At 38.5% G+C, this 27,867-nt stretch overlaps 1 protein-coding gene and 1 long non-coding RNA gene across 2 annotated transcripts in view; one reads left to right on the top strand and one right to left on the bottom strand.

Moving 5' to 3' along the window:
- Positions 1 to 335: 335 nt before the first annotated feature.
- On the top strand, positions 336 to 2,459 carry LOC307171382. Its single transcript, XR_013823544.1, has 2 exons — positions 336 to 798; positions 848 to 2,459. It is a non-coding gene; the product is annotated as an uncharacterized lncRNA (long non-coding RNA).
- A 183-nt stretch (positions 2,460 to 2,642) lies between these two features.
- Positions 2,643 to 27,867, bottom strand: part of slc36a1 (solute carrier family 36 member 1) — a 44,232-nt gene continuing 19,007 nt past the window's right edge. Inside the window, exon 12 of the mRNA XM_079893425.1 lies at positions 2,643 to 3,322. Within this exon, the coding sequence (XP_079749551.1) occupies positions 3,054 to 3,322 (269 nt within the window). The 3' untranslated portion in view covers positions 2,643 to 3,053. The remainder of the gene's footprint in view (positions 3,323 to 27,867) is intronic.

Here is a 27,867-nt window from a genome sequence, read left to right as displayed (position 1 = left end):
AACTCATAAAATTCATCTCTTGGCAGAAGCTAGCCAAATTACCTAGATGCCATGTGGATCGGTTGTATCATGGTCCTCAAATAACATAAAGAAAAATATCATAAGACAAATGAAAACACGACCCAGGCTATATTAAATAGAGGTTCACTTGCTGCAAGAGTAAACATGGTTTGTGCCAAACACAATGTTTTTATGTGGTGAATTACTGGCTGCCGAGAGCATGAAACCGTGAAACTGCACAATAAACAAATGCTGTGTTGGGTTTCCACTTGATGTTTGTGGTGGCAAACACAATTATATCACTGAATAAGAGACACACATTTCCAATAGTCTTTGATGAGGTTTATTTTCTTGCAAGAAAAGGCCAGCAGTCGTACAGTCACAGAATGGCTGCAGAGTGTGACGGTGAGGGGAGGGCATCCTTTCTTTTATAGTTTTGACTCCCAGAATGTTATCTTTCTAGGCCAATTATGGTATTTTCAACCATACGTGGAACATTATTAGACTTCATATTCATCATATTTTATCCATGAGAGGAGGCCCTCCTGTCACGTACCATCACTCTTTACCATTCCAATACAATTCCATATTAGAATAAGGTTTGTCATATGATGGTCACACACATCTTAAAGATAAAATTTCTTCCACATTCAATGTAAAAGCTGGGTCTTGAAGCTAAATCAATTGATAATGTGACACCTCAAATAATACTCACTATTGCATGGAAGAGTTTAACAGTATGAGCCCCCATTTTTACTTTTAAACACAGTGGAATGCCTTTTCCCATAGGCCTCCAAAGTTATCGCCTATTGTAATCGACAGCATGCCACAGACAATACCCACAGAGCTTGACTTGTATTGAACAGGAAACATTTCTGTAATGATTCTTGACACAAGTCACATATTACTTGACCTTCCTCACATCCTACAGACTGCTAGACACTGGGAGTTCTTTGTGTGTTGTCGAGCAGCTGAAGAAAAGTAAAAACATTTGAGGCCCAGAACTAATAGAACATGGTCAACACTCGTCTTAATCCACACTGTATTTTTTTCCTCTTAAATAATGACAGCCTAGTACCATAGCAATCTACTTTCAATCTGTCAAAGTACAAAACACTATTATTGGAATTTCTGACACAGTATTGAGGATGACAGCCTTTATCATCCCAACCAATCAAAGGCTTTGCCATGATGCACCTTTAATGAAAGAGTTGTGGTTTAGAAATCAACATTCTCAGCTTGTTCGTTTGCGCAAAAGAAGAAAGGTAATTAAAATTAATGAATAAACAAAGCTAAAATTCACACAAATCCTACATGCATGGTAATCATAGCCATGCTGATATTCAGTGATGAAATCTGCCTTTTATTACTCAGTGCAAAGACATATTTCCTCACAAAAAGCCTCATTGCCATATTGGTATACTCTATGTCACAGACAAGCACCAATGAGAATGGAGGAATGACTGCATTTGTTGAATTCATCTGAGCTTTCAACAAATGCAATCCCCTTCCTGTCTTTATAAACCAGCAACCAAGCATTACCTTTATAAATGCCCCTCCTGAAGTGCTGCTCTTTCTAAATGTCTAAAACTAGTGCGACTACAGCCACATTTGACAGCCAGAAACAACTACCAACAGTTACTCTGTAAAAAGATGGCTTGAGATAGGAAGTATTTCAACATAATTTCAAAATACAAAATCTTTCCAAGTTCCCTTTGAGCATGCATACTCTCGGTTGGAAACCACTGTCCTACAACAAAAGAAGAGGCAGTACACTTATCAACATCGAGGCAGGCTATCCGTTCTTTAATTCAACCACAGAGCACATACCAGCAAGCAGATAGAACTTAACTTAACTTGTGGACCATGAAACTCTCATGTTGATAAGCAACACATAAATGAACAAGTAATATGATGTCTGTCCATTTTTTTAAATATCATTTTTACATAATTTCACCAAGTTTAAAGTTTTAAAATATGTTCATTTTCAACAAGGTGAGCATGGACAAAATACTTACAGTATATGTAAAATAAGGCAAAAATTAAACAACAAATCCAAAACAAATGGATTTGTTTTGCAATTACAACAGCTGTAAATGAGTGCAACTAAGTGTATGATACAGTAAATTATCAAAAAAACAACAACAAAAACTTTGGCACTGCCATTAACATATATACAGCAGATTGATATGAAGCAAAGAAACTGGAAAACAATTCAAGTACCTCAGTAATAAGCATTTAACACAACCGTACTGGTGCTAAGTTTTAAAAATAAAGTTACTCTCCTGTTGGTTTGCCAGAACTTTAAGTCATTTGGGTGCTAAACATAATGAGATCTAGAGCTTGTTTTAAAACTATTATATACTCCACAACTTGATTGAGATCAGGTCATATGTAGTTATTAAAAAAATTACATCTGGATTATTCTCTTTGAATAATAATGCTGCAATCAGGAAAAACAGTTGGGAAAAAATTTTGAATGTTGTATCAACAGTTTTCTCTGCTAGACTAAACACAGATGGCATCTGTTGAATATATATATATATATTTATATATATATATATATATATATATATATATATATATATATATATATATATATATATATATATTTTTTTTTATTTTTTTATTTTTTTTATTTTAATAAGACGGTTGATAAGGCTAAATGAGTAAACAGTACTTGTGAACCATCAAATAAATCAAAAATGAAAAATACTTACTGAGAATCGATTCATTTCAACAATGTAAACAACACAGATAAACAATACAGAGATTATTCTGATAACTTTCCGCTTTAAATTTGGATATGTTTGACCCAAAATATTTTAAAACAGTGACTTTAAAACCAATGTAACTTGGGAAACTTGATACGATGAGACTTCAGTGCTGCCAACACTGAAAGACAAAACCACATAAAAAATCCATGAGCCATCTACGGACATTCAGTAAGAGGAATCCCAAGCGGAACTCAGCAGAAATCAAAGGAGCCTGTAGTGAGTAAATGATTCAGTGGGTCTGTACGGCCTCCATTTAATCTGTCACTCTGTCAGCATTCACAGGAGCTGAAGGTGCGTGTTGTTGTGTCTGCTGCCGTTCCGTGCCACAATCTCCTGGATGGAGATGTACGTCCCCGCCACAAAGCCCACAAGGCCAATGAGGCTGATGCCGATGTCCTTGACCATCACCCAGAGCTTCATGTCTTCATTATGGAAGGTGATGATCTGAAGCAGGGGAGGAATGATGAGGGCCAGAGCGCTGCTACTCACGGAGCCCACCAGAGAGATGACGAGGTCAAGCTCCGGGATCAATATGGCGAGAACACCTGTGGTGAAACAGCAAAAGGAACATCGTGTTAAACCGCACCACCATTTCTAGCAGAGAGAGAGAGAGAGAGAGAGAGAGAGAGAGAGAGAGAGAGAGAGAGAGAGAGAGAGAGAGAGAAATGTAAAGAGTCAGAAGCTGAACTAAAAGGGATACTTAACCCAAAAATTCTGTCATCTTTAATCACCCTCCTGCTGTTCCAAACCTATAAGACTTTCAATCGTCTTTGGAACACAACTGAATATATTTTTGAGAGTTTTCTGTTTCTCCATTCAAGGTCTATTCACCCAAAACTCTAATGCTTCAAAGCATTCATAAAGAGACTGTATAAAGAAAACCATATGAACTGAGCAGTTTAATCCAAGTCTTCTGAATAGACACTGTATATGATGAAGAAATTTAATGTAGGCTTTTATTCACATATAAACATTAATCTGCGAACATAAACAGAAGCTCAACCGCACTGCTTGATGCAAAAGAACAAACCTCATTGGTTCTTGCTGAAGCTCAAACATGCTGCGTAACACGAGAATGAACCACTGGTTCTTGCTGAAGCTCAAACGTGCTGCGTAACACGAGAATGAACCTCATTGGTTCTTGCGGAAGCTCAAACGTGCTGCGAAACACGAGAATGAACCTCATTGGTTCTTGCAGAAGCTCAAACGTGCTGCGTAACACGAGAATGAACTTCATTGGTTCTTGCAGAAGCTCAAACGTGCTGCGTAACACGAGAATGAACCTCATTGGTTCTTGCTGAAGCTCAAACATGCTGCGTAACACGAGAATGAACCTCATTGGTTCTTGCAGAAGCTCAAACGTGCTGCGTAACACGAGAATGAACTTCATTGGTTCTTGCAGAAGCTCAAACGTGCTGCGTAACACGAGAATGAACCTCATTGGTTCTTGCTGAAGCTCAAACGTGCTGCGTAACACGAGAATGAACTTCATTGGTTCTTGCTGAAGCTCAAACATGCTGCGTAACACGAGAATGAACCTCATTGGTTCTTGCAGAAGCTCAAACGTGCTGCGTAACACGAGAATGAACTTCATTGGTTCTTGCTGAAGCTCAAACATGCTGCGTAACACGAGAATGAACCTCATTGGTTCTTGCTGAAGCTCAAACGTGCTGCGTAACACGAGAATGAACCTCATTGGTTCTTGCTGAAGCTCAAACGTGCTGCGTAACACGAGAATGAACCTCATTGGTTCTTGCTGAAGCTCAAACGTGCTGCGTAACACGAGAACGAACCTCATTGGTTCTTGCTGAAGCTCAAACGTGCTGCGTAACACGAGAATGAACCTCATTGGTTCTTGCGGAAGCTCAAACGTGCTGCGAAACACGAGAATGAACCTCATTGGTTCTTGCAGAAGCTCAAACGTGCTGCGTAACACGAGAATGAACTTCATTGGTTCTTGCAGAAGCTCAAACGTGCTGCGTAACACGAGAATGAACTTCATTGGTTCTTGCTGAAGCTCAAACATGCTGCGTAACACGAGAATGAACCTCATTGGTTCTTGCAGAAGCTCAAACGTGCTGCGTAACACGAGAATGAACTTCATTGGTTCTTGCTGAAGCTCAAACATGCTGCGTAACACGAGAATGAACCTCATTGGTTCTTGCTGAAGCTCAAACGTGCTGCGTAACACGAGAATGAACCTCATTGGTTCTTGCTGAAGCTCAAACGTGCTGCGTAACACGAGAATGAACCTCATTGGTTCTTGAGGAAGCTCAAACGTGCTGCGTAACACGAGAATGAACCTCATTGGTTCTTGCTGAAGCTCAAACATGCTGCGTAACACGAGAATGAACCTCATTGGTTCTTGCTGAAGCTTAAACGTGCTGCGTAACACGAGAATGAACCTCATTGGTTCTTGAGGAAGCTCAAACGTGCTGCGTAACACGAGAATGAACCTCATTGGTTCTTGCTGAAGCTCAAACGTGCTGCGTAACACGAGAATGAACCTCATTGGTTCTTGCTGAAGCTCAAACGTGCTGCGTAACACGAGAATGAACCTCATTGGTTCTTGCTGAAGCTCAAACGTGCTGCGTAACACGAGAATGAACCTCATTGGTTCTTGAGGAAGCTCAAACGTGCTGCGTAACACGAGAATGAACCTCATTGGTTCTTGCTGAAGCTCAAACATGCTGCGTAACACGAGAATGAACCTCATTGGTTCTTGCTGAAGCTTAAACGTGCTGCGTAACACGAGAATGAACCTCATTGGTTCTTGAGGAAGCTCAAACGTGCTGCGTAACACGAGAATGAACCTCATTGGTTCTTGCTGAAGCTCAAACATGCTGCGTAACACGAGAATGAACCTCATTGGTTCTTGCTGAAGCTCAAACGTGCTGCGTAACACGAGAATGAACCTCATTGGTTCTTGCTGAAGCTCAAACGTGCTGCGTAACACGAGAATGAACCACTGGTTCTTGCTGAAGCTCAAACGTGCTGCGTAACACGAGAATGAACCTCATTGGTTCTTGCTGAAGCTCAAACATGCTGCGTAACACGAGAATGAACCTCATTGGTTCTTGCTGAAGCTCAAACATGCTGCGTAACACGAGAATGAACCTCATTGGTTCTTGCTGAAGCTCAAACGTGCTGCGTAACACGAGAATGAACCTCATTGGTTCTTGAGGAAGCTCAAACGTGCTGCGAAACACGAGAATGAACCTCATTGGTTCTTGAGGAAGCTCAAACGTGCTGTGTAAAGCAAACATTCTTGAGCTTCCTTGACCAAATCTGAATGCTATTTGTACATTTACTGATCAACATGTGAATAGAATCCTAAATGAAATCTGTTCATCATACAAAGTGATCATGTCTATGCAGAAGACTTGGATTAAACTGCTCGATTCATATGGATTTCTTTTACAATCTCTTTATGAACGCTTCAAAGCGTCAGATTTTTGGGTGAATACACTTTCAATGGAGGGACAGAAATCTCATCGTCATTTGTGTTCCGAAGATTAACGAAAGTGTTAAAGGTTTGGAATGACATGAAGGTGAGTAATTGATGGCCGGATTTTCATTTTTGGGCGAACTAAACCTTTAATGCCGATGAGTGCGTTTCATGTTTGGGTGAGGACAGTGGCCATGCCGTGTGGTGCTTTGGGAATGAGTTATCTAGATCTGTTGCTAAGAGAATTGAAGTGGGCATGGAAAGGCTCTGTTCTCAACCAAACAAGCCACCTCTGATGTCTGTCCCTCCCCTCCAAATGTTCCTGTGTTTTTCACACTATGCACGGCGGGAATACATCGCAGATTTTAAATCTTCAAATGCTCACATTGCAAATTCCTGTCTGTCACACATGAACACACACATTCGAGTGCATGGCGCACTTCCTGTCACTTATTATTTTGTAGGGATGGTCGGCTTCTCATTTGACACATGAGATTCTTTCAACCAGGGAATCCGGCAAATCAGCATTGGAAGGTTGTTCTTTTCGAAGGACGTGCCTTTGTTTGAGAGGTGTTGTGGCCAAATTAAAGTCAAAAGAAGACAAATAGTCCAAATGGGTTGAGATGTAGGTCACTTTGAAGATTTGAGAAGCGCACACCAAGCAGCTTACAAAGCAGGCACAGGTGACAGATCCCCCTCTGGGACCGAGAGCAGAACAAGGCTTTAAAAGCTGCAAAGTAAATTCACATTAAGGAAATTTGTTGGATCAATTGATGGACCTACTAAGCTCGGCTTTTCTAACAAACTATATTGTACAGGCGTTTTCGGCCTGTTACTCAACTGTTCTGGACTATGATGATAGAGGACATGAATTTACAGAAAGATTATTGTATGGGTCAATGACCTGATGCTATTAATTTGTTCACAAACACGTTGAAAATGCAATTTATACATACACGCATACAAATGATATGAATAAACATCTTCTATGATGAGCATGTTTTTCATTTCTTAATTATATTTTGAGGGAATAAAGTCAAACATTTCAGAGTGATTTAACTGATTTCATAGACAAAAGCATTCATTATAATAATGAACATTTTGAAAAGAAAACTGACGTAGTTTGGCGTAATTATAATTACTTAAAAAAAGTTATGTGATGCAAAATTTGATCATTTTTATAACAAGGCCAGGTTAGTTCAGGTTGTAAAATGAAAAACATGTAAAAACACGTTTTTAAAAAGAATGATTAAGATGCGTACACTCACATGAATTCAAGGTGTAAGGAAACTGTTCTAACTTTTTACTTGATGGTTACACCACCACATGACATTTTCAGAAACATTAAATTGAAAACTTTTCTTGAAGATGGTATAAAAGTGTTCAAAAACCATATGAAACCATCATAAATGTATAAAGGACATTTCCAAAAAACTTAAAAATGTGTTTTACACTAGATTTTAAAATCATGACCACTCATATTTGTTATTAATTAAAGCCATTCTGCTTTATTACTACGAAAAAAATATATCTGAAGAGGTTTGAGATCCTCTTTAGTAAACATTTTGCAAAATTTTAGTTTACAGATGGCACAGTGCCCTACATCTAACATTCAAAATCATTCAATAAGGAAGATTTCACAGAGCCTGTTTTAGACAACAGCTGGAGCTCTACCGCCACATCCTCACGTCCCAGCTCAGTGTTTTGTAATTCATGTCCTTTTCCAAATTTTAGAGATCGAGGCCAGCTCTGTATCGAGGACAGCTGCCATCTGGTTTCCCTATACTCAGCCGGCCACGTCCCCAGTCCTGTATCATTGGATCCACATCCTAAAATCGAACCATCGACAGTAATACCACTAAAAGATGGTGTTTAATCAGACAGGCCCATCCCTCTCGGCCATTATGGACGTCAAGCACATCCAAGGTTCGAGCGAGTTTCCCTCATCCATTTCTGAACTCATCTCGGGTTCACCTTGACACGTCAATGAAACCACGACTGGAGTCAACACATTTCTCCTCTTGGAAAGGGAAAGGGCTATGCTTTGTCAATTGAAGGGCTTCTAGATTAATGAAGTCTGCCACTTTATTACATCTATTTTTATAAAGGCAATTCTCGCACAGCAAGCATTTGATTTGCACGCACAGCAAGTTTGACAACTGTGCTTTAAAGCAAACTGATTTATGTTATGTTTGGAAGAGTATGAGAAGCCCACTTTCAGACCTAGAAACTCAAAATGTGTCTAGCGAAAAAGGTGTAGAGCAACAGAGGATATAAGAGCTGTTGGCAATGGACCATTAATCATATTTAATCCCAGAGCACAGTTTTATAGGGTCAGCAGCACAGTATGAAATTCATTATCACATCCAGTGCATATCAAGCTCATTTACTAGTGTAAAATGCCAAAAGCAGACTAGACTTTTACTCTTTCTAAGGAAAATGTGAATGCCTATGTGTAACTTGACATAATGCTATGGTTCATGTCCTTTTTTTCAACGCAATCTTGTTTTAGGAGTTCATCAAGGTGCATTATTTGAGCTGCAATTCAATGTTTAATAATAATATTTACACATTATTATTCAAATAAAATAAATTATATTATTTAAATAATATCTGTTCATCTGTTTATGTTAACATTTGTCATCAAATAATCAAGGCCAGAATCACTGAAACAAATCTCAAGAAACATTTCTGATTATTATCAATGTTGATGCATCTAAAACATGATACATTTTTTAGGACTGTTTGATGAAAAGAAAGTTCAAAAGAACTCAGTTTTTTTTAGCACTTTAAATATCTTTACTGTCAATGTAAATACATTTATAACAATCATCACATCAATGAATAGATATATTAGATAATAATGTCTCATGTAGATTTGTCTAAATAACTAGTATTTGATGCAGTAATTAAAATCAGTATTGATTCCATTGAAACAACATCATTATCGAAAGTATGGCTGCTTCAGGATATATCCACCCATCCAAATGTTCCCTTTATACTTGTGACCCCATTTAGAGGAGGTAATAAACAACCAACAGCCTGTTTTGGTGATTATTAGTCTTGGTGGTGACATCATGAGATCCTTGGCTTTTTGTTGCAAATTACAATGCAAACAACACTACAGGACCAGGAATGAGCTAAAATGAGTCTCAAGGTAACAATATCCGAGGCTATATATATATATCTCATATCCTCAGTCTCCTAATTACCAAATGCAGAAGACCTCAGGGACACATTTCACAGCTGTAAACACACAAGACATATGGGCATATCTGCACTTTTCAGCACTCAGAGACAACAGAACATGGCAATGTCAGCTCCGGGTCAGAGCGAGGGAGTCCACATAAAGTGTCTCGCCTTTGACAACACATCACTTCAAAATATTCCCGGCTCTGATGACCAGAAAATTGGTTGGTTGACGCTGGAGCATGGCCAGGCTAATTTGTTTATTTCAGGCATTGAAAGTTCCAGGGTTATCAGACCACACAAGTGAGAATTTAATAAGAATCCAATTCACATTCACGCACAACGTGAATCCCCCTTTGCCATGTGATGATTTCTAGGGGCGTACTGTGACAAAACTACAGAGGGGAGTGCAAACACTGCAACAGATAACCCATTATCCCCTTCTGAACAACTCCTGACTGTCAGACAATGACTGTTTGAAAAATAAATAGAGGCTCATCACGGGTTCATTGTCAGGAGTAATGAATGTTCGCGTCAAGGAAGTATCTTGAAAACACTTGAAAAGCACTAAGAATCCATCTGATATTCTGGAAAGAAAAAAATTGTAGCTCTATTTATAAATATCTCTCTTCAGAAGATCACATAGCACGACACACGGTAGGCAGCTGTTGGACGCAACACAGGCCTGCATCACTTTAATGAAAGTTTGCTGCTGGCGATCATATGACTCACTGCATACGCACCACATCGAATCTCAGACTAATGTTTTGACATGTGCTCCTTGGAAAGTGAGCCAGCATTCATATAAATCATATAACGCACCAAAAGCTGAAACTGCTTGTCTATTACGTTATTCAGGAGCCACAGACTGGCTGCACAGAGAGAACATTCTAGTGTGAGGAGTTCTTGTAAAACTTAATAGAGAAATTAATACATTTATATTGTCAATAAGCCCATTGAGATGTTCTCAATGGATCCTTTCAGTCCATTAAGAAGGCCTGTTGTCAGTGGCCATTATGTAAAATTAATAAGTTCATCTCAGACATATCAGTCATGAAGAAGCTATTTATTTCTCAGCAGCATTTTAGAATGAGCAACTATTAAACTGTCAGAGGGACAGAAAGGCACAATGAATATGTTATGTGGAATAAAAGAGCCTTCAAATACAGGAGGAAACTCAACACAACACCTCATTACAATGCCAGGGACGGTTGGCGTCATTGTAGACTTGGAATTAAGCCTTTTTCCCGTTATTATTTGATTAACGAAACTGGACACCAGTTATCTTGCCAAGAAAAATCTTATTCGTCAGCATAGGAGAGAAACTTGAGAAGATGTTGTATTTGTGCCAGGTCTATGTGTTCCCGATGTTTATCTGCCGTAGTACAGTAAGATTGAGCTTATATACACCACTGAGCAACTTTCAACTTCCTTGTAAGGTAGAAAAACATGTTGCTTATGTTTAAAAATGGAACGTATACCTCATGCTTACACATGGTACAATCCACTTCCCATATTAAGAAACTTTCTCAGTGTATACATTTGTGGTACATTTGCGTCATTGAAAAACACTCCTTTCCATGTAAAGAACATGCCAATTGTACACATTTAAAGTATCATCATGATTGGGACATCTCTGCTCAGTGAACGTTGCATTGCACACATGCCTCTAAGCAAAATATATAACTCTCCCAGCTTCCCTCCTTGTGTCTAAAATATGATCCTTAAACACGTGTCTATGCAATCTATAGTCTAAGGGCCTGTTCACATATCGCGTCTTTTGCGCGCTCAAGTTCGTTATTTCAAATGTAGGCGCGCGGTATGCGCGCTCATAATGGAAGCGACACGGTCGCGGTGCAACGCGCTCGTTTTTTCCAAGCGTCCGTGCCGCATCGAGATAAAAACATCTCAACTTTTCAAAATGCCGCAAGCGCACCGCAGGTCACGTGACAAGAACCAGCCAATCAGCTTCCTCACCTTTTCTGTTACTTTGAAACCTCAGCAGAAAAATGGAGGAGCAGCTCATCATTGCGGTCCAGGGATTTCCTGAACTTTATGACTTGTCAAGTCCTCATTATTTTGACTCAAATAAGAGGAACAATGCATTGCTGAAATTTCCTTGCTGTAACCGAGAGCGCAGCTGATGGTTGCTTAGCAACGACAGACGCCTCCGGAGCCAACCGCCCCAAGCGCTTTTTAGGCGCGATATGTGAACGACGCCTAACTGATTCATTTTAAACTCAAGATAATACAACTGACTATGAATACTAATAAAGAATAATAATACAGATACATAATATTAAATATTGAAATTATATTAAAAGATGAAATTTTAGTCTTCAGTCATAGCTGTGGTATTAGCCATGAAAAATAGCGTGTTTCAGGGAAGACTTTAGAATAACACAAGACACGTCACTCGTATTGTTTCAAATGGGGAAAAGTGCAGTGCTCAATATGGCAAAATAAGTCCCGCCTTCTAAATAAGCCAATCGCCAATTGGTAAGGTCATTGTGTCACTGCAGCTGCCATTAGAGGCTCTGGTTCCTATAGAAACAGATATGAATTTAAATATGAAATTTTATTGTAAGCTTGGTGAACAGTTTTGGAGAATTTGATGTTTCCCCATTCAAAGAGATAGGAGCTGCACTTGCATGCCCGAGTGTTTCAAAGATGGCCGCCGAGTGAAATTACTTGTCTTAATGGGACTTTGGTTTCAGTCTCTCTTATGGCAAAGAAAATTCCTATGGTCAGAATGAGGAGAGATATTGAAGCTGAGACTATAATGCCATTATAAATGGAAATATGAGTCGAATCTTAGTTACAACAATACTCCAGAAACACACTGACAGGTCTGAATGTACCATCTCATTATTGGATATGTGAAAGAGCAGGGAAAATGTCTTATAATTAGGAATGTATGCGTTCAGGGATTCTGAGTATTTATCATCATGGTCAAAATGAGCATCATATACTGATGATATATCATTCCTGAGGACTAAAATCGATGTTTGTGTATGTCATTTCATTTGGACACGTTTCTATGGAACCTCTCTAAATTGCAATGTAAAAACATCTACTTGTACTTATCTTGAGGAAAATTGGTAAACAGCTACCTAACAGCACAATTGCTTAAATTACTCAAATCACTTAGCTGAGGAACATTAAGTCTCCTTTCACTAATAACTCAATACTGTACAATTAACTGTATTTCATGTGCATTATTTATTCCTTTGACATAGGGCTGCATGATTAATCAAAATTAACATAAATCGTGATATAGGGCTGCGGTTTAAATTAAATAAATGCATAGTGTGTTTTTACACGCGAGCAGCTAATGATCCGCCAGTGTTTTTAGTGTCTCAGAGCGGCTCCGTTCACAGTCCGTTCTCAGAACTTCTCTGAGCTTATATTTTTTATATAGTATATCTTATAATTTTAAATTTATTTTTATTTTAAAGCCAAATTGTGCAGCCCTTTAAACAAGCACAGCAAACCTTTTTTAAAATCACATTTTAAATTGCAATTTTTGTCAAAACAGTGCCGCCCCAATCTGGCAAGTAGCTGCGCTTCATATCTGACTGTACATTATCCCTCACTTAACAGATGAAAAATGTTAAGGTAAATACAGTAAAAGGTCAGATGTAAGCAATGATAAGGAGGTCTCTATAAACGATTAAAGGTCAGATCGTCACATGAATCCTGGTATCACGCGAGTCACATAAGTAGCTTCTAAGACCTTCACTCTTTACTGAATGGCATTTTCAGAGACCTTTGGAGCCGCATGGTTCAGGTGTCTCCTTTTGTTTCAGCAGGACTGAAGGAAGCAGGTTTGGAGCCTCCCCGGGGCTACGGGAGGTCAGTTTCAGCAGCTCCTGAGGTAAAGTAGAGGAACACAGCACAGTCAGAATGCCCTGGTGCTCATGTGTCAGCGTGCTGTCAGCGGTAGCACTGCATTCCCAGAAAAAGTGCAGGACCAGAGGGGGCTCACGCACTGTCCATTCCACTTTCCATTAAGAGCGCGCACGGGCACGCTTGCACCCTTGGAAACCCAGTAATACCACTCTCATCTTTTCTGAGATAGCTTTGATGTGCTCTTCTGTGAAGTCGATTTCGAGCAGGCACTCCACTGTGAGAATTGAGCCTTTATAAGAAGTACAAATGGTTTGATTGAGCGTTAAAGGAGAACTCCGGTCAATTTTAACATTGAGCTAATTTTTTTGTAAATTTGGAGTGCTGTCAGTACAGAGAACAACGACAAAAATCGGTGTTGCCAACACCGTGTTATTCTCTTTTTAAAATTTGCACCCTGTTGACTTCAATGGGGCACGTTTTAAACCTGCTTTTAGCCTCTTAACATCCTTGATGTGTCATTACAAGTGCCCAGCCATGTGAGTGATTCCTTCAGAGTGAACACGGTGAATCTGACTGCAGTAGATGTGCAAGATATGAATAAAAGTGATGTTAATTCAGCCAGCGCTCATACCTGTATTTACATCCTGTTTTCGGTCGAAGTCCAAAGTAGTCGATTGTCGAGTTCACGCGCGTGATAATAGGTAACTAAACCTATGCGCGTGAACTCGACAATCGACTACTGTGGACTTCGACCGAAAACAGGATGTAAATACAGGTATGAGCGCTGGCTGAATTAACATCACTTTTATTAATATCTTGCACATCTACTGCAGTCAGATTCACCGTGTTCACTCTGAAGGAATCACTCACATGGCTGGGCACTTGTAATGACACATCAAGGATGTTAAGAGGCTAAAAGCAGGTTTAAAACTTGCCCCATTGAAGTCAACAGGGTGCAAATTTTAAAAATAGAATAACTCGGTGTAGGCAACACCGATTTTTGTCGTTGTTCTCTGTAATGACAGCACTCCAAATTTACAAAAAAATGAGCTCAATGTTAAAATTGACCGGAGTTCTCCTTTAATTTCTCGTTTCTACATGTCACACACCCACCAAATTCCTACGACTTTCTTCAATGCATTCTAAATGAACTTTTGGGGAGCAAGGCAAACAGAGGAACTCTCTGCTTATTTCATCCAAACATGAACCAGACAGAGAGGATTCTTAAAGTCTTGAACAAATGAAAGACAGACAGTTTTCTCACCTCGATAAATCAAAGCAGAGACACAATACTGTGACACTTACAGAATTAAACAACTCAGAACGGTTAAGCTCTAACCGTAATCCAGCGACGTAGTTTGAATGTAAAATGCCTTTGAACAGCATTAGGAAGCTTGCTAAAAAAAACTGAAAGAATTTTTAACTCTGAAGAGCTGTTTTTGCTGTGAATTAGTCATCAAACGTCTGTGTATCATTATTTGTACAGGATGCTTTTGTTCTGAGTAATGTAGATGCGATGAGTGCTAGTAGCAGGAAATGTGGGTCACTGTTGTTTTAACAGCAAAGTATGCATTTTATACAGCGTATCTTTTGTGTGCCTGCCACATGCATATCAAGTGCATGTAAGAACTAGATGGGAACAATAATGCCACATCTTACAAGTTGCATGTGCATGCATGCTGTCATGCACAAACAAAAAGATGGGAATTTAAATTCTGTCAGACCACTATCGTGAGACAAACGGAAACAGGGAGACGAGGTCTTATCTTATAAATGCTCAGCTATGCATGTCCATGTTCCATTTTTTATTATTCATCTCTTATTTTTATGGTCCATTTCACTGGCCCACTTGGCTGCCGCAGGAAAATCTTAAATTTCTTGGATATTTTAAACATTGGATATTAAAATGTCCCCTAAGACAGATTTGGGGCAAAAGGAGACAATCACAAAGAAAACAATCCCAGAATGCACTGCAATATTCTAAATGAAAGGAAAGCATCCAAGATGGTTAATTTGAGAAAAATGTTTAGAAATAAACATTTAATTTAATCTTGAAAAGTAACTGAATTAAAAAAAAATTTAAAAAAATAAAATAATAATAATAATAATAATAATAAAAAGGTATTTTACAAAATATTTGCTAGGGATGCACCGATCATGATTTTTCATGACCGATTCCGATTGCCTTTTTTTTTCAAGCAAATAGGCCAATTCCAATACTGGTTGCTGATTTTTTTCTCAATGTTTAAGCAAATTTATTTATTTATTTGTTTGTTTGCTCTATTACAGGCCAAACTTTTTCAACTTTAGTTAGTTTGTAATGTTGCTGTTTGAGCATAAACAAGATCTGAAAAGTTACAACGCTCAAAGTCCACTCCAAAGAGTTTATTTAACAGAATCCAAGAACTACAACAATTGAATTGTTTGGACTACAATGCGTTTTTTCAGGATTTTATGAAGTCACAAAATTACTCATTTAAATATTCCCGCCCACAAAATACGCAAAAAATGGTTGAGCTGCATTAGAGAAGACAGTGTTGTCGCTATATTGACGAGACGCTGTTTTGTCCCCATTTCCAAAACCCATTTGTTTTACCTTCCTAAGGCTGATTAAGTGATTAAAATTGATTTCAAATACTGTTTCTGAACATAATAACCCCAATGTTTATCTGTGTGCTGCACATTTTACGGAGAACAGCATTCAGAACCACAATGCAGGCTAGGCACAAAAGCTTCTCCTGAAATGGGGAAGTCGGGACTAGGGCTGTCACTTTTGTGAAAAAATCCTGTTCGATTTTTGAGACATAAGTGTTCATTGAATCGATTGTAAAATCGATTTTCCATGTCTAAAGACGTTTCCATTTTAAATGCCAAATATAGGCAAATCCACGGACAACTAACAGGCATTAGGACGAACGTAAAGAGGGCGCTTGAGATGCGCACAAGTCAGCAAATATTCCTGATGATTTATTGGCGTGAAGTTTCGTGCGCAATGACAAACAGGAGTGCAACATTCTCGAAAAACAACAAGCTGAGTGGACTGCCATAACATCAATGAAAAACATTACTGCAGGCTTCAACATGGCTGTGTTTACCATTAGAAATGTCAAACAAATTTCGCCTACGTATGTGACTGTAGCCCGTAGCCCGAATCTGTATCTGCATGCATGAGACTGTCTGAATACCGGCAGAATTCACATTTTTGTAGTAAAAAGAGACACATTATGCAAAGTATAATTTGCTGTTATGTTTGTCAGAGCCTGCAGTTGCTGTGTGACGCGCGTTCGCTGCGGGCGTATTGTGACGAGTTGGAAACGCTTTGAGAAAAGACCGTTAAAATCGATTCCCTATTTTCGTTTTCGAAACTTGTGTTGGTTGGTCCGATCGATTGTGCAATCGATTTTCGAACGCAAAGTGACAGCCCTAGTCGGGACAATCTGTTGTTTATGGATCTCAATTTGTAAGTAGGTCTTATTATTTGTAGTTGTGTTTTCTTTTAACAGTTCCCATTATAAGTTTTATGTATTTACTATGATGTAAGCAAAGGGCAAAGCTTTGCCTCCACTAGCCTGCTAACTAACATTACAGTATTGATGTGTTTTCCTGTAGCTTTTAAAACCTCTCGCTTTTGTAAGGCTGTTCACGACCCTTAGGAATATTAACCATGGTTTTGTGATCGATTACTGTTCGTATAAGGGAACAATAGGAGCATTGTGTATCCTTCATAATAGCTTGGTTGCATGATCTGAAGTCTACACAATGCTCTCCTTTCTTCAACCTAAATAAAGCAAAAACACAAGGCGGACAACAGGTGAACAGGACAACAACTTCCATAAGGCCTCATTAATCTGAAAGCAAACAACATGAAAAACACTTCAAATAACTAGGTCAGTGATTATGAGACAAATGACAAAAGTTTTTTTTTTTAACACCCTTTCAGGGCAAATGGTAGATTAATCTAATGTTCGAGACATACTCTTGTTACCTTACATATAGCAGGAACTCATTTCTTAAGAGACTTTTAGAGGATGAATGATAATGTTATTTACGATGCACATGTCTTTTTTGCAGAGTGACTGATGTTCTTAAAGGTTTTGAGATTCCAAGAACCACCACTTAACCACTGCATGTTTTATAACAGCAGTCGAATCAAGTATCCTTCAGTCGAGACGTGTAAACGGATGGAAGGCATCATGGCTGTGGTCTCTTCTCAACCTGACAGCTTTAAACTGGATTGACTTCTAAGCAGTGGCATGTTACCTTTTTGCCCATGTCCTGTGTGCATTTCCACAGCCTTTGTGGATCATGTCCTGTATATAGCTGGGGGGGTGGAGGAGTGTGGAAAGATGTAGAGATCTATTTCCTCAATAATCTGGAGAGACACAACTACGTAATCCCTGCTGACACACCAATTACAGCTCAGAGGATCCATGCTCACAGTGCCCAACATCAAAAAACCTTGAGAAACTCTCATTTTCTGAAGGGAACAAGATGATCCATAGCTTTAATCTTTCAAAAAAGGCCATGTGAGAAAAGTTTGTTGGACAATACAGGACAGGACATACACTAAATGGCCAAAAGTATTGGGACACCCCTCCAAATCAATGAATTCAGGTGTTACAATCACTTCCATTGCCACAGTTGTATAAAATCAAGCACCTAGGCAAGCAGACTGCTTCTACAAACATTTGTGAAAGAATGGGTCGCTCTCAGGAGCTCAGTGAATTCAAGCGTGGTACTGTGATATAGGTTACCACCTGTGCATCAAGTCCATTCGTGAAATTTCCTCACTACTAAATATTCCACAGTCAACTGTTAGTGGTATTATAACAAAGTGAAAGCAATTGGGAACAACAGCAACTCAGCCACGAAGTGGTAGGCTACATAGCACTGCGACAGTGCGCAGAAGTCAATAACTACAGACCTCCAAACTTCATGTGGCCTTCAGATTAGCTCAAGAACGTAGAGAGCTTCATGTAATGGGTTTCCATGGCCGAGCAGCAGCATCCAAGCCTTATATTATACGTTCACGAAAATGAACCAAAAGGATGATGCCAAACAAGATATACATAACCATTCAAAAGATTGAGACAGATAAAAAAAAGAGGAAATTAATACTTTCATTCAGCAAGAAAGAATTGATCAAAAGTGCAAGATAATTATAATGTTACAAAAGATTTTCAAATAAATGCTGTTCTTTTGAACTTCAAAGAATCCTGAACAAAATCAGCATATTAGAATGACTGACTGGAGTACAGAGGTGGACAAAGTACACAACTTCGTTACTTGAGTGAAAGTACAGATACTACTGGTCAAATATTACTCCGTTACAAGTAAAAGTTATAAAGACTGATTTTTACTTAAGTAAAAGTACAGAAGTACTTGTTTTTAAAAGTACTTAAGTATCAAAAGTAAAAAGTAAATGTCAATGCATTGTTTTATTATTGTTGCATTGTTGTATGTAATACTTACCGTTTTATGCCTCTGAATCTATGGCTGCCCTCATATCATTATCAAATTTATTTCTAGAGCACAGTTCCAGTAGTGGGATTGAATATGAGATTGAATAAGTGCACTCAATAACGTCCACAATGGTTTCGGTCACCCAAATGGTTGTTCCCTCAAATAGTGCCCTATTTAAAGTTTTTTTACTTTTAGTATTAATATGTTAGCCTTACTGTTATCTATTAGCTAGTGTGCTCCAAAACAATGACAAAACTCGCATTTAGGAGACCAAACCCAACGTTGAAAATGAAAATCAGGTTGATGTCAGAATCCAACGTCAGATTGACGTTAATCTCCAATGTTGGACAGACGTTCCAAACAAAATCCAACGTCGGATGCTGACGTCAACCCGACTTTCATTTCCAACCAAAATGCAACCTCTGCAACCAAAATCATCCCCTGACTGACGTTACTACTTTCTACTCAAGGACCTTGACACAAATGTAGTGGAGTAAAAAGTATGATATTTGTCTTTCAAATGTAGTGAAGTTAAAGTAAAAAGTTTCCGGAGAAAATAATACTCAAGTAAAGTACAGATACTTAAAAAGTGTACTTAAGTACAGTACTCAAGTAAATGTACTTTGTTACTGTCCACCTATGCTGGAGTAATGATGCTGAAAATTCAGCTTTGCCATCACAGGAATAAGTTATATTTTCCAATATATTAAAACAGTAAACCACAATATTGGTGTTTTACTGTATTTTTGATCAGATAAATGCAGCCTTGGTGAGCATAACAGACGTGTGTTCAAAAACTAATGTTCAAAAACATTGAACAATGTTTAAAGTTTAGAGAAACTAACAGCATCAGAATTCATCAGATCCATTTCTTCTAGTACTAGTTTGTGTTGTTGCTTTCCCACTGCAAATTATGCAATTAAAGAACTGGCTTCTGTTTATTACAGGGTTATTACAAAGTAATAAATTTAATTATTTTTTTAAATAATTAAAAATCTATCCCCATGTTCACTTAATTGAGATATTATAAACACTTTTTAAAACTATTAAAAAACACATATCTATTAACTATTCAATTATTCCTTATTTTTTTCCACAAGTTTACCTTACCTTAAGGACAGTTTCATCATAATATAGCCTAGGCATTGTTTTGCTTCAAAGTCAAAGTCATTTGCATATTATTTTTTTTAACAATTTGAACTAAAAAACAACCAAAGATATAAAGCAAGTCATTTGCACCTCAAATATATGCTTAAATACAACAAAACAAGCCTTAAGATGTTAATTGGCTATTAGAGAGCATCAATCATGATATGTCAATTAGCCTTTGAAAAGAGCACATCAGTCCCAGCTGAAATACACACAGCCAGAAACAAATTATTCACCAATAAGAGGGATAAGCGGACAATGCAAATGCTTCTTGATGACCTTAACATCCACGCTTCAGCAGTCGCTCGACATTCAGGTGGAAAGTGGAGGAGATAACTTCCTTTAAGCTATTGTCTCAGAATATCAGTCTTGATGTGACTTACTCTCAATAAAATGGAAAACACACAATGTTCCTCTCAATTTGCACGTCAAATTGTAAAGAATGATAGAGCCTAAAAGAGGAATTAGTAAAAAAAGAGGAAAACATAATTTGCAAAGCATTTTATGGCTTGGTAAACTGGTCTGCGTTCCTTTGAAGCCTGATTTGAAATCAAACCACAACATGAGAGCCTGCAAAACGGCAAACAAGCATTGAAAAGAGTCTTTAATCCGGTTTCATGTTTCTGTACACCAAGATCTGAAAGCTGAACAGCTAGAACTAAGCACAAAGAGGAAACTAAAACATCAGATCAGACAGGAACAGTTTTATGACAGTACAAAATGAGTCTGAGGAGATTATCAGAAATGCAGAAGCAAATGAACTTATAAAGAGTAATGCAACACAGACAAACTCTGCAACTGCTCATGAATTAAGAGCGGATACAGCTCACAGCGTGCAATATTAAATAAGCTTTATCAGTGTGTGTCAGATGATTTTTGCAGTGAATTGGGATTTTCCAGTCTATATATCCCTTTAAGGCAGGGTTCAACAATCTCGGTCCTGGAGGGCCGCTGTCCTGCAGAGTTTAGCTCCAACACACCTGTTTGAAAGTTTCTAGTATGCCTAGTGAGACCTTGATTAGCTGGTTCAGGTGTGTTTAATTGGGGTTGGAGCTAAACTCTGCAGGACAGCGGCCCTCCAGGACCGAGATTGGTGAACCCTGCTTTAAGGCATTTAATCTTTAAAATGTTTGATAGAAGAAATGAGCAAAATGTCCTATTTCTGCAGTCCTAAGACTGAACAAACTAAGGCAGTTTTTCAAAGCAGCTGAAGAAGAATCTCTCATTTGAACAAAGACTATCATTCTTTTGTATTATTAAAGGGATAGTTCACAGAAAAATGACAATTCTCTGATTATTTATTCACTTGCATGTTGTTCCAAACCTGCATGACTTTCTTTCTTCTACAAATATCTCAGCATTCTTTGTCCATACAATGAAATTCAATGTGGTCCAGTGTTGTTTTAGACCTCACTGACTTACATTAAATGGGCAAAACCTTCTTTTGCAGAAGAATGAATGTAATGAAAGTGATACATGTAAACACAGTAAATATTGGTGCTACATTCACAATGTGTTACACTGTAAGAGAACTGTTCATTAATTTTTCTAATTAAAATGAGCAACAAAAAACAAGCAGGGGATGTGAAATGATATGATTTACAGATATTAAACTGGTTATTGCTAACATTAGCTGGAAGTATTAGATAAATGTTACAGGCTAGATAGCCTAGAGAGGGCAGACCTGTTGAGAATATTTTTTATTTTTTTGCAATTGTATTTCGCGTTAAATAACACAATCTAGTGTGACATGTAAAGGTAACCCATACTCAGAATTTGTCCTCTGCATCCAAGTTAGTGCACACATATTAGGATTAGTGAGTAGTGAAACGCACACTGCAAGCCGTTGGTTAGGGTTAGAGTTTCAGGTTATACATTGCCATCTCATGCCATCTATTTTACATTTTGGGAAATTGGTGGCTAATTCATATGAATTTGTACGATTGCATTCATTTGTTTTCATACAATCGGCTTATGCCCCACTGACGGTTGTGTTTAGGGTACATTTTCTTATGAAAGCCAATTTCAGTACAGATACTGATTTCCAGCGTTACTGTCCAGGAAAACGACTCGCATTTTAACCTAATCAGCCAATCACATGGCAGCAACTCAATGCACTAAGGCATGTAGACATGAGCTGCGTCTCAATTCGCCTACTTATACTATGCCCTAAAAGTATGTACTCGTTTTGTGAAGAAAAAGTAGATGCTTTTGAATGTGTAGCAAAAGAGTACACAAGCTTTGGGACATACTATCACGTCATACAATTGCGTCTTTAACGGTAGCTCTTTGTCGCATCCTGTCACAGTAAACTGGCCTGTCAATCATCTTGTCACAGTTAAAATCCTCCACATTTCATTTAATTTAATTTCCTACCATATCGGAGAGAAATGCAGTTGCACGTTGATCTGCGGTCGCGGGTCTTTCATGCGAAGAATCTCCTCATATTAATGCATAATGATGCATTTAAAAGTTAAAGGGTTAGTTCACCCAAAAATGAAAATTCTGTCAGTAATTACTCACCCTCGTGTTGTTCCAACCATGTAAGTCTTTCGTTCATCTTCGGAACACAAATTAAGATATTTTTGATGAAATCTGACAGAATTCTGACTCCTCCATAGGCTTCCAGAGGGACCGAAACTCGCCGGCCCAGAATAGTTATTAAAAACATCGTTAAAATAGTCCAAGTAACTACAGTGGCACTACATTAAGTATATCAAGTGACGAGAATACTTTTTGTGCGCAAAAACAAACAAAAATAACGACTTTATTCCACTATTCATTTCCTTCTCTCTGGGCCTCTAGTTGGTTCGCGTAGTGTTTTTGCGTAGCGCGTCTGTGTTGTACGTCATCACGCATCACACACATGACCAGCGTCGGCCAATAGTGAGCCTACGTGATGACGTGTAACACAGACGCGAACACTACGCGAACCAACTAGAGGCCCAGAGAGAAGGAAATGAATAGTGGAATAAAGTCGTTATTTTTGTTTGTTTTTGCGCACAAAAAGTATTCTCGTCGCTTGATATACTTAAGATTGAGCCACTGTAGTTACTTGGACTATTTTAACGATGTTTTTATTAACTATTCTGGGCCGGCGAGTTTCGGTCCCTCTGGAAGCCTATGGAGGAGTCAGAATTCTGTCAGATTTCATCAAAAATATCTTAATTTGTGTTCCGAAGATGAACGAAAGACTTACATGGTTGGAACAACATGAGGGTGAGTAATTACTGACAGAATTTTCATTTTTGGGTGAACTAATCCTTTAATGGTCAAATGGATATTTATAAAAGTGCACATTGTTATTGCAGATGAAATATAACACGGATATTTTTTTTATCAGGTTAAACTTTGATTAGTCACTCAAACCTTTAACTAAACCTCTCACTGTCGGTCGTGCATATCCGACATGTTTTGTAGTTTTTAAAAAAAATTTTTTTACTAGTGTTTGTAGTTCCTCCTCCAAAGCGCACTAGGTTGTGGGCAATATTAGCCTTTAGAGTGTGCACGGATCCACACTTCAAAAATCGACAGGAAATAGTAGACCATCCGGGGACTTCTGGTATAATCTTTTCAACATACTATGCCTTGGGACACACTTATTTTAAATCTCGCATACTGTTTAAGATGGATAGTATGGACATTGCAGCGAAGGGCAGGTCAAGATGATCAGCTAAAGTTCAAAGTGAGCATCAGGTTGGGGAACAAAAATGCCTTGATCCCAGAGGTCAGAGGAGAATGACCAGACTGGTTTCAGCTGATAGAAAGGCAACAGTAACTCAAATAACTACTCATTACAACCGAGGTCTACAGAAGAGCATCTCTGAACGCACAGCACGTCAAGCTTGAAACAGATGAGCTACAGCAGCAGAAAGACAAATCAGTGCCACACCTGTCAGCTGAGAACAGGAAACTGAGGCTACAATTTGAACAGGCTCCCCAAAATTGGGTAATAGAAGACTGTAAAAATGTTGCCTGGTCTGATGAGTCTCTATTTCTGCTGTAACATTCAGATGGTAGGGTCAGAATTTGGCATAAACAACATGAAAGCATGGATTCATCCAGCCTTGTACACTGAAAAAAATGATTATGGCCCCAATTAAGTTACGCATAATGAAATTTTTCTCATTTAAATCATTTAAATTTAGTTAAATTTATTAAAAAAATAATAATTGGTTTTATGGGAATTACGTGCGTTTTGAACCAAGCTATGTGAATTAATTAAAGTCAGTTCAAAAAAAAAAAAGTTGGTTCTCTGCGCATGCGTGTAAATGCAGATTCTTTGCCGCCCTTTCCAGACAGCTTCATGCAGTGCGAGTGAGTTGAAGAATTTTATCATTCATCGATTTGCACAGTAAGTAATATTTCATATTATGTATCACTATTTATTACAATAAACCGTTTGTTGACTGTACAAAGAAGAATATAAATTGCTCAGGTTCAGAACACGTCTTCCACAGACACCAACCGTCACATAGGCCTAACTGTTACGTCGCATGCGCACATAATTTTACACATAATTCCCAATTTTGTCACGGAATGTACTTTAAGATATTTTTAGGTAAAAATGTTGCTTTATAAACTTAAAATATGCTGTTTGTTTGTAAAGATAGCTCCTATTTAAAAATTGCTTTAATGTTTTCGGAGCTCCAGGCCGTCATCGGTCGTACCCGCCGAGAACAGCAGCTTCTAATGTGTCTTTGGTGGTTACACATGAGATCTTAATAGTGTTGGAAGGGTAATATTTTATTTTAATAATCTATTATTGGTTCTAGAGCAATTTGTTTTGGCAGATGGCAGTGCTAGCAAAAAAAAAAACAACAAAAAAAAACGCCTGCAGCTGGGCGTTTTTATCTGAGCACCTGACGCTTTTCAGTGGCTGAAAAACACTTTGGTGAACACACGGCCTACAACATGTCATTTGTGTTATACATTTAGCGTGTATATACATAGAAAAACAATGGAATGGAAAACATGTTCTGTGTGAAAGGCCTCTAATAGTTACAGTTTGCATGTTGCCAAAAAAATAAAATTCCAGTTGCAATAATGGGTTAGATTGTGCTTCCTTGTACTTCGTCAGTCAACAACTGTGTTTGTGTGTTTTTGCGCTGTTGTATTTTATAATATGTAGAGAATTTCCACAGTTCTTCCTATCGGTAAAGTTCACAATATAGCACTGGATTTCGGAATCTTTTTAGTGAAGTTAACAATTGGGATCCTGTAATTATGTACCTGAAATTATGATCAATGTGATTAATGCAATTATACTTATTACTGAAACATCAGTTCTTTTTGCTAGCTTTAATGGTGTGGTATGTATATATCTTGAACTAGCAGTAATAATCACTGTATGCTTGCTTTCATTTGAGGTGCTGTCTATACGCAGAGTTTCCAGGTTCACATTTTCAGCCCAGTCCCAGAGTTCTGTTTCAACAATTTTCACAGTAAGTAATATTTCATTATGGGGCATCATTCAATAGAGTAAACAATCTGTTGACTGGTTACGGATGTTTTTTTTTTTTTTTGTAGCATAGGTTGACATTGGACGTGAAGCTGATCTGTAACAAAGCAATAGTGACACATAGTGCACCCTTTTTAATAGTTGTGTATGAGTCCATCAGTTGTCTGTTTTGTAAAAAGTTAATTTAAAAAATACCGTTGATTGTATAGACTTGACAACAGTTATGAATCAAAAATAATGTCTAATAACAGTTTCTTTTTATTTAACTATAGGACAGTCAAAGAGATGACTTCTTGGCTGACCTGACCATGGCCATCACCATGGCATATGTGTGATTAAAAAGGAAGGAGGAGTTCTTGGAGACTATGCCAATACTGAAGTTGTTGTTGACGGAGGAATGATTCTCGAGGAGATCAAATCTGTTGTACAAGCCTGTGCATTGATATTGGGTGCAATCTATGTGCTTAAAGGGATGGTTCGGAGTAAATTCAACCTAGGGTCCTTTGCACCATGACCTCGAGCCAAACACCCCCCAGAAGCCTTTTTTCCCTTGGTCGAACATTATTAAAGTTAGAGCTTATTTAGAGATATCAGCCGGATGGCTTAGTGCAAGTGCTAACGGATCCAAGGATGTATCTCGTAAATGACCCCACTAATAATGCCCAAAATGGTACCAAACTTCTACAGTAGTACAAATAGTTTCTGTACTCATAAAACGAGGCATTGGAAAGTTTGTAAGTACATCAGGAGTTTATTTAAATAACACTTGCCTGATGGCTTGTGCTACTGCTAACCCGGACGTCGAGGTCACTTCAGTGGTTTGGGAAAAGCCTGTAAAAGTCCTGGCAGAAAGCGATGCATAAGGGTGTAGTGTAACAACATTAGTTCTTTTGGCATACCCAAAAGAACTAAAATACTACTATGAATTTAAAGTAGGTCCCAGGCACTCATTCAAACTTTAAATAAGGAGAAGGATAGAATTAAAAAGCCTTTATTTGATATGGCTTAAAGGGATACTTCACCTCTGGGAAGATGAATGTGTATTTAAAATAGGTCATTTAAGTAGAAGAAATGTGAAGAAATTTTTGAATTTGGAGGTTTCTAGACTGAGAAAAGCCAGAAAATGTATTTTTGGCTTATGTGGATGAAAGACAACAACTCCCAGAATGCACTTGCTTCGCTGCCTTAGGAGGCCACGCCTACCGGTAAGAGTGCGCAGTTGAAAACAACAAGGCTTAGCCTACGTGATGAGTTTGCCAGGGATCTCTAGAGATCGCCCAAAATGTCCGGGATTCGGCTTTTGCGTTCTACAGTTGCCATTCATCATGTTTACCGTGGCGAGCAGGACGAGGCTGACGGCCGCGGGAGAACGGCGCGAGACCGGTGGCGTCATTACTGTGACGCGCCGGGTCTCGCATCTCTCACGGAGGTGCGGGAATTTTCTTAGCAAGGGTAAAACGCACATCAAACGATCACTTGTTTAGCGTTCATGTAAACATTACATTCAGATTCACCAATCGGAATGAATTCAGTTAGATTGAAACAAAAGGTGAGCTGCATGTAAACAATGAATGGCGACCGCAGAACGCAAAAGCTGAATCCCGGACATTTTGAACGATCTCGCCCGCCGGACAAGTCCGGGAAAAGGAGGATGGTTTTCCCTACTTACTCAGCTTTCTCCTACTATTCAGCTTTCTCCACAGAACAAGAGCCTGCAAGCTTAGCTTCCAAAGAAAGACGGCTGACACTGTGTACATTCTGTGAGTGAGATCCCACCTCCTATGGGCGGGCTGAAAACATGCGGAACAACGCCATCTACTGGCTGTAGTCTTTAGCCTCTGGCCAGAAAATCCTCCGATGACGCAAAATGACGATTTTTGCGTCATCGGAGGATTTTTTCCAGACAAAAAATACATAAATCTCTCCTCTCAGGGGGATATGAGGGTGGAAAGTACGGTAATTCGAAAATACTACAGGTTTTCTACTAATACAAAGCTTAATGCTAAATCCTGAAGTAACCCTTTAAGTCATTAGAAACAATACACGAGCCAACATGTTTCGACCAACAAGTGGTCTTCTTCAGGGCAAGGTAACACAGAGAATGAGAATGACAACAGATTATATATAAGTTAAGTCCCACCCATACTCAGAGAATTCAATTAACCTAATGAGGCCTAATACAATCAATTAACCCAATAAGTGAAAATAACAAAAAACCAATAAAGAAAAATATCTCCAAAGAAGATTTTTTCTTTATTGGTTTTTTCTTTATTGTTTTTTTTTATTTATTTTTCTTTATTGGTTTTTTGTTATTTTCACTTGCTTTGTTGCTCATTACGTTGGGTTCCCCAATCCTGTAGACCTGATTGCCTTATTGGGTTAATTGATTGTATTAGGCCTCATTAGGTTAATTGAATTCTCTTTGAGTATGGGTGGGACTTAACTTATAATCTGTTGTCATTCTCATTCTCTGTGTTACCTTGCCCTGAAGAAGACCACTTGTTGGTCGAAACATGTTGGCTCGTGTA

Source organism: Squalius cephalus, assembly GCF_949319135.1.
Source record: "Squalius cephalus genome assembly, chromosome: 14".
NCBI lineage: Eukaryota > Metazoa > Chordata > Actinopteri > Cypriniformes > Leuciscidae > Squalius > Squalius cephalus.
This window is presented reverse-complemented; position numbering and strand designations above follow the sequence as displayed.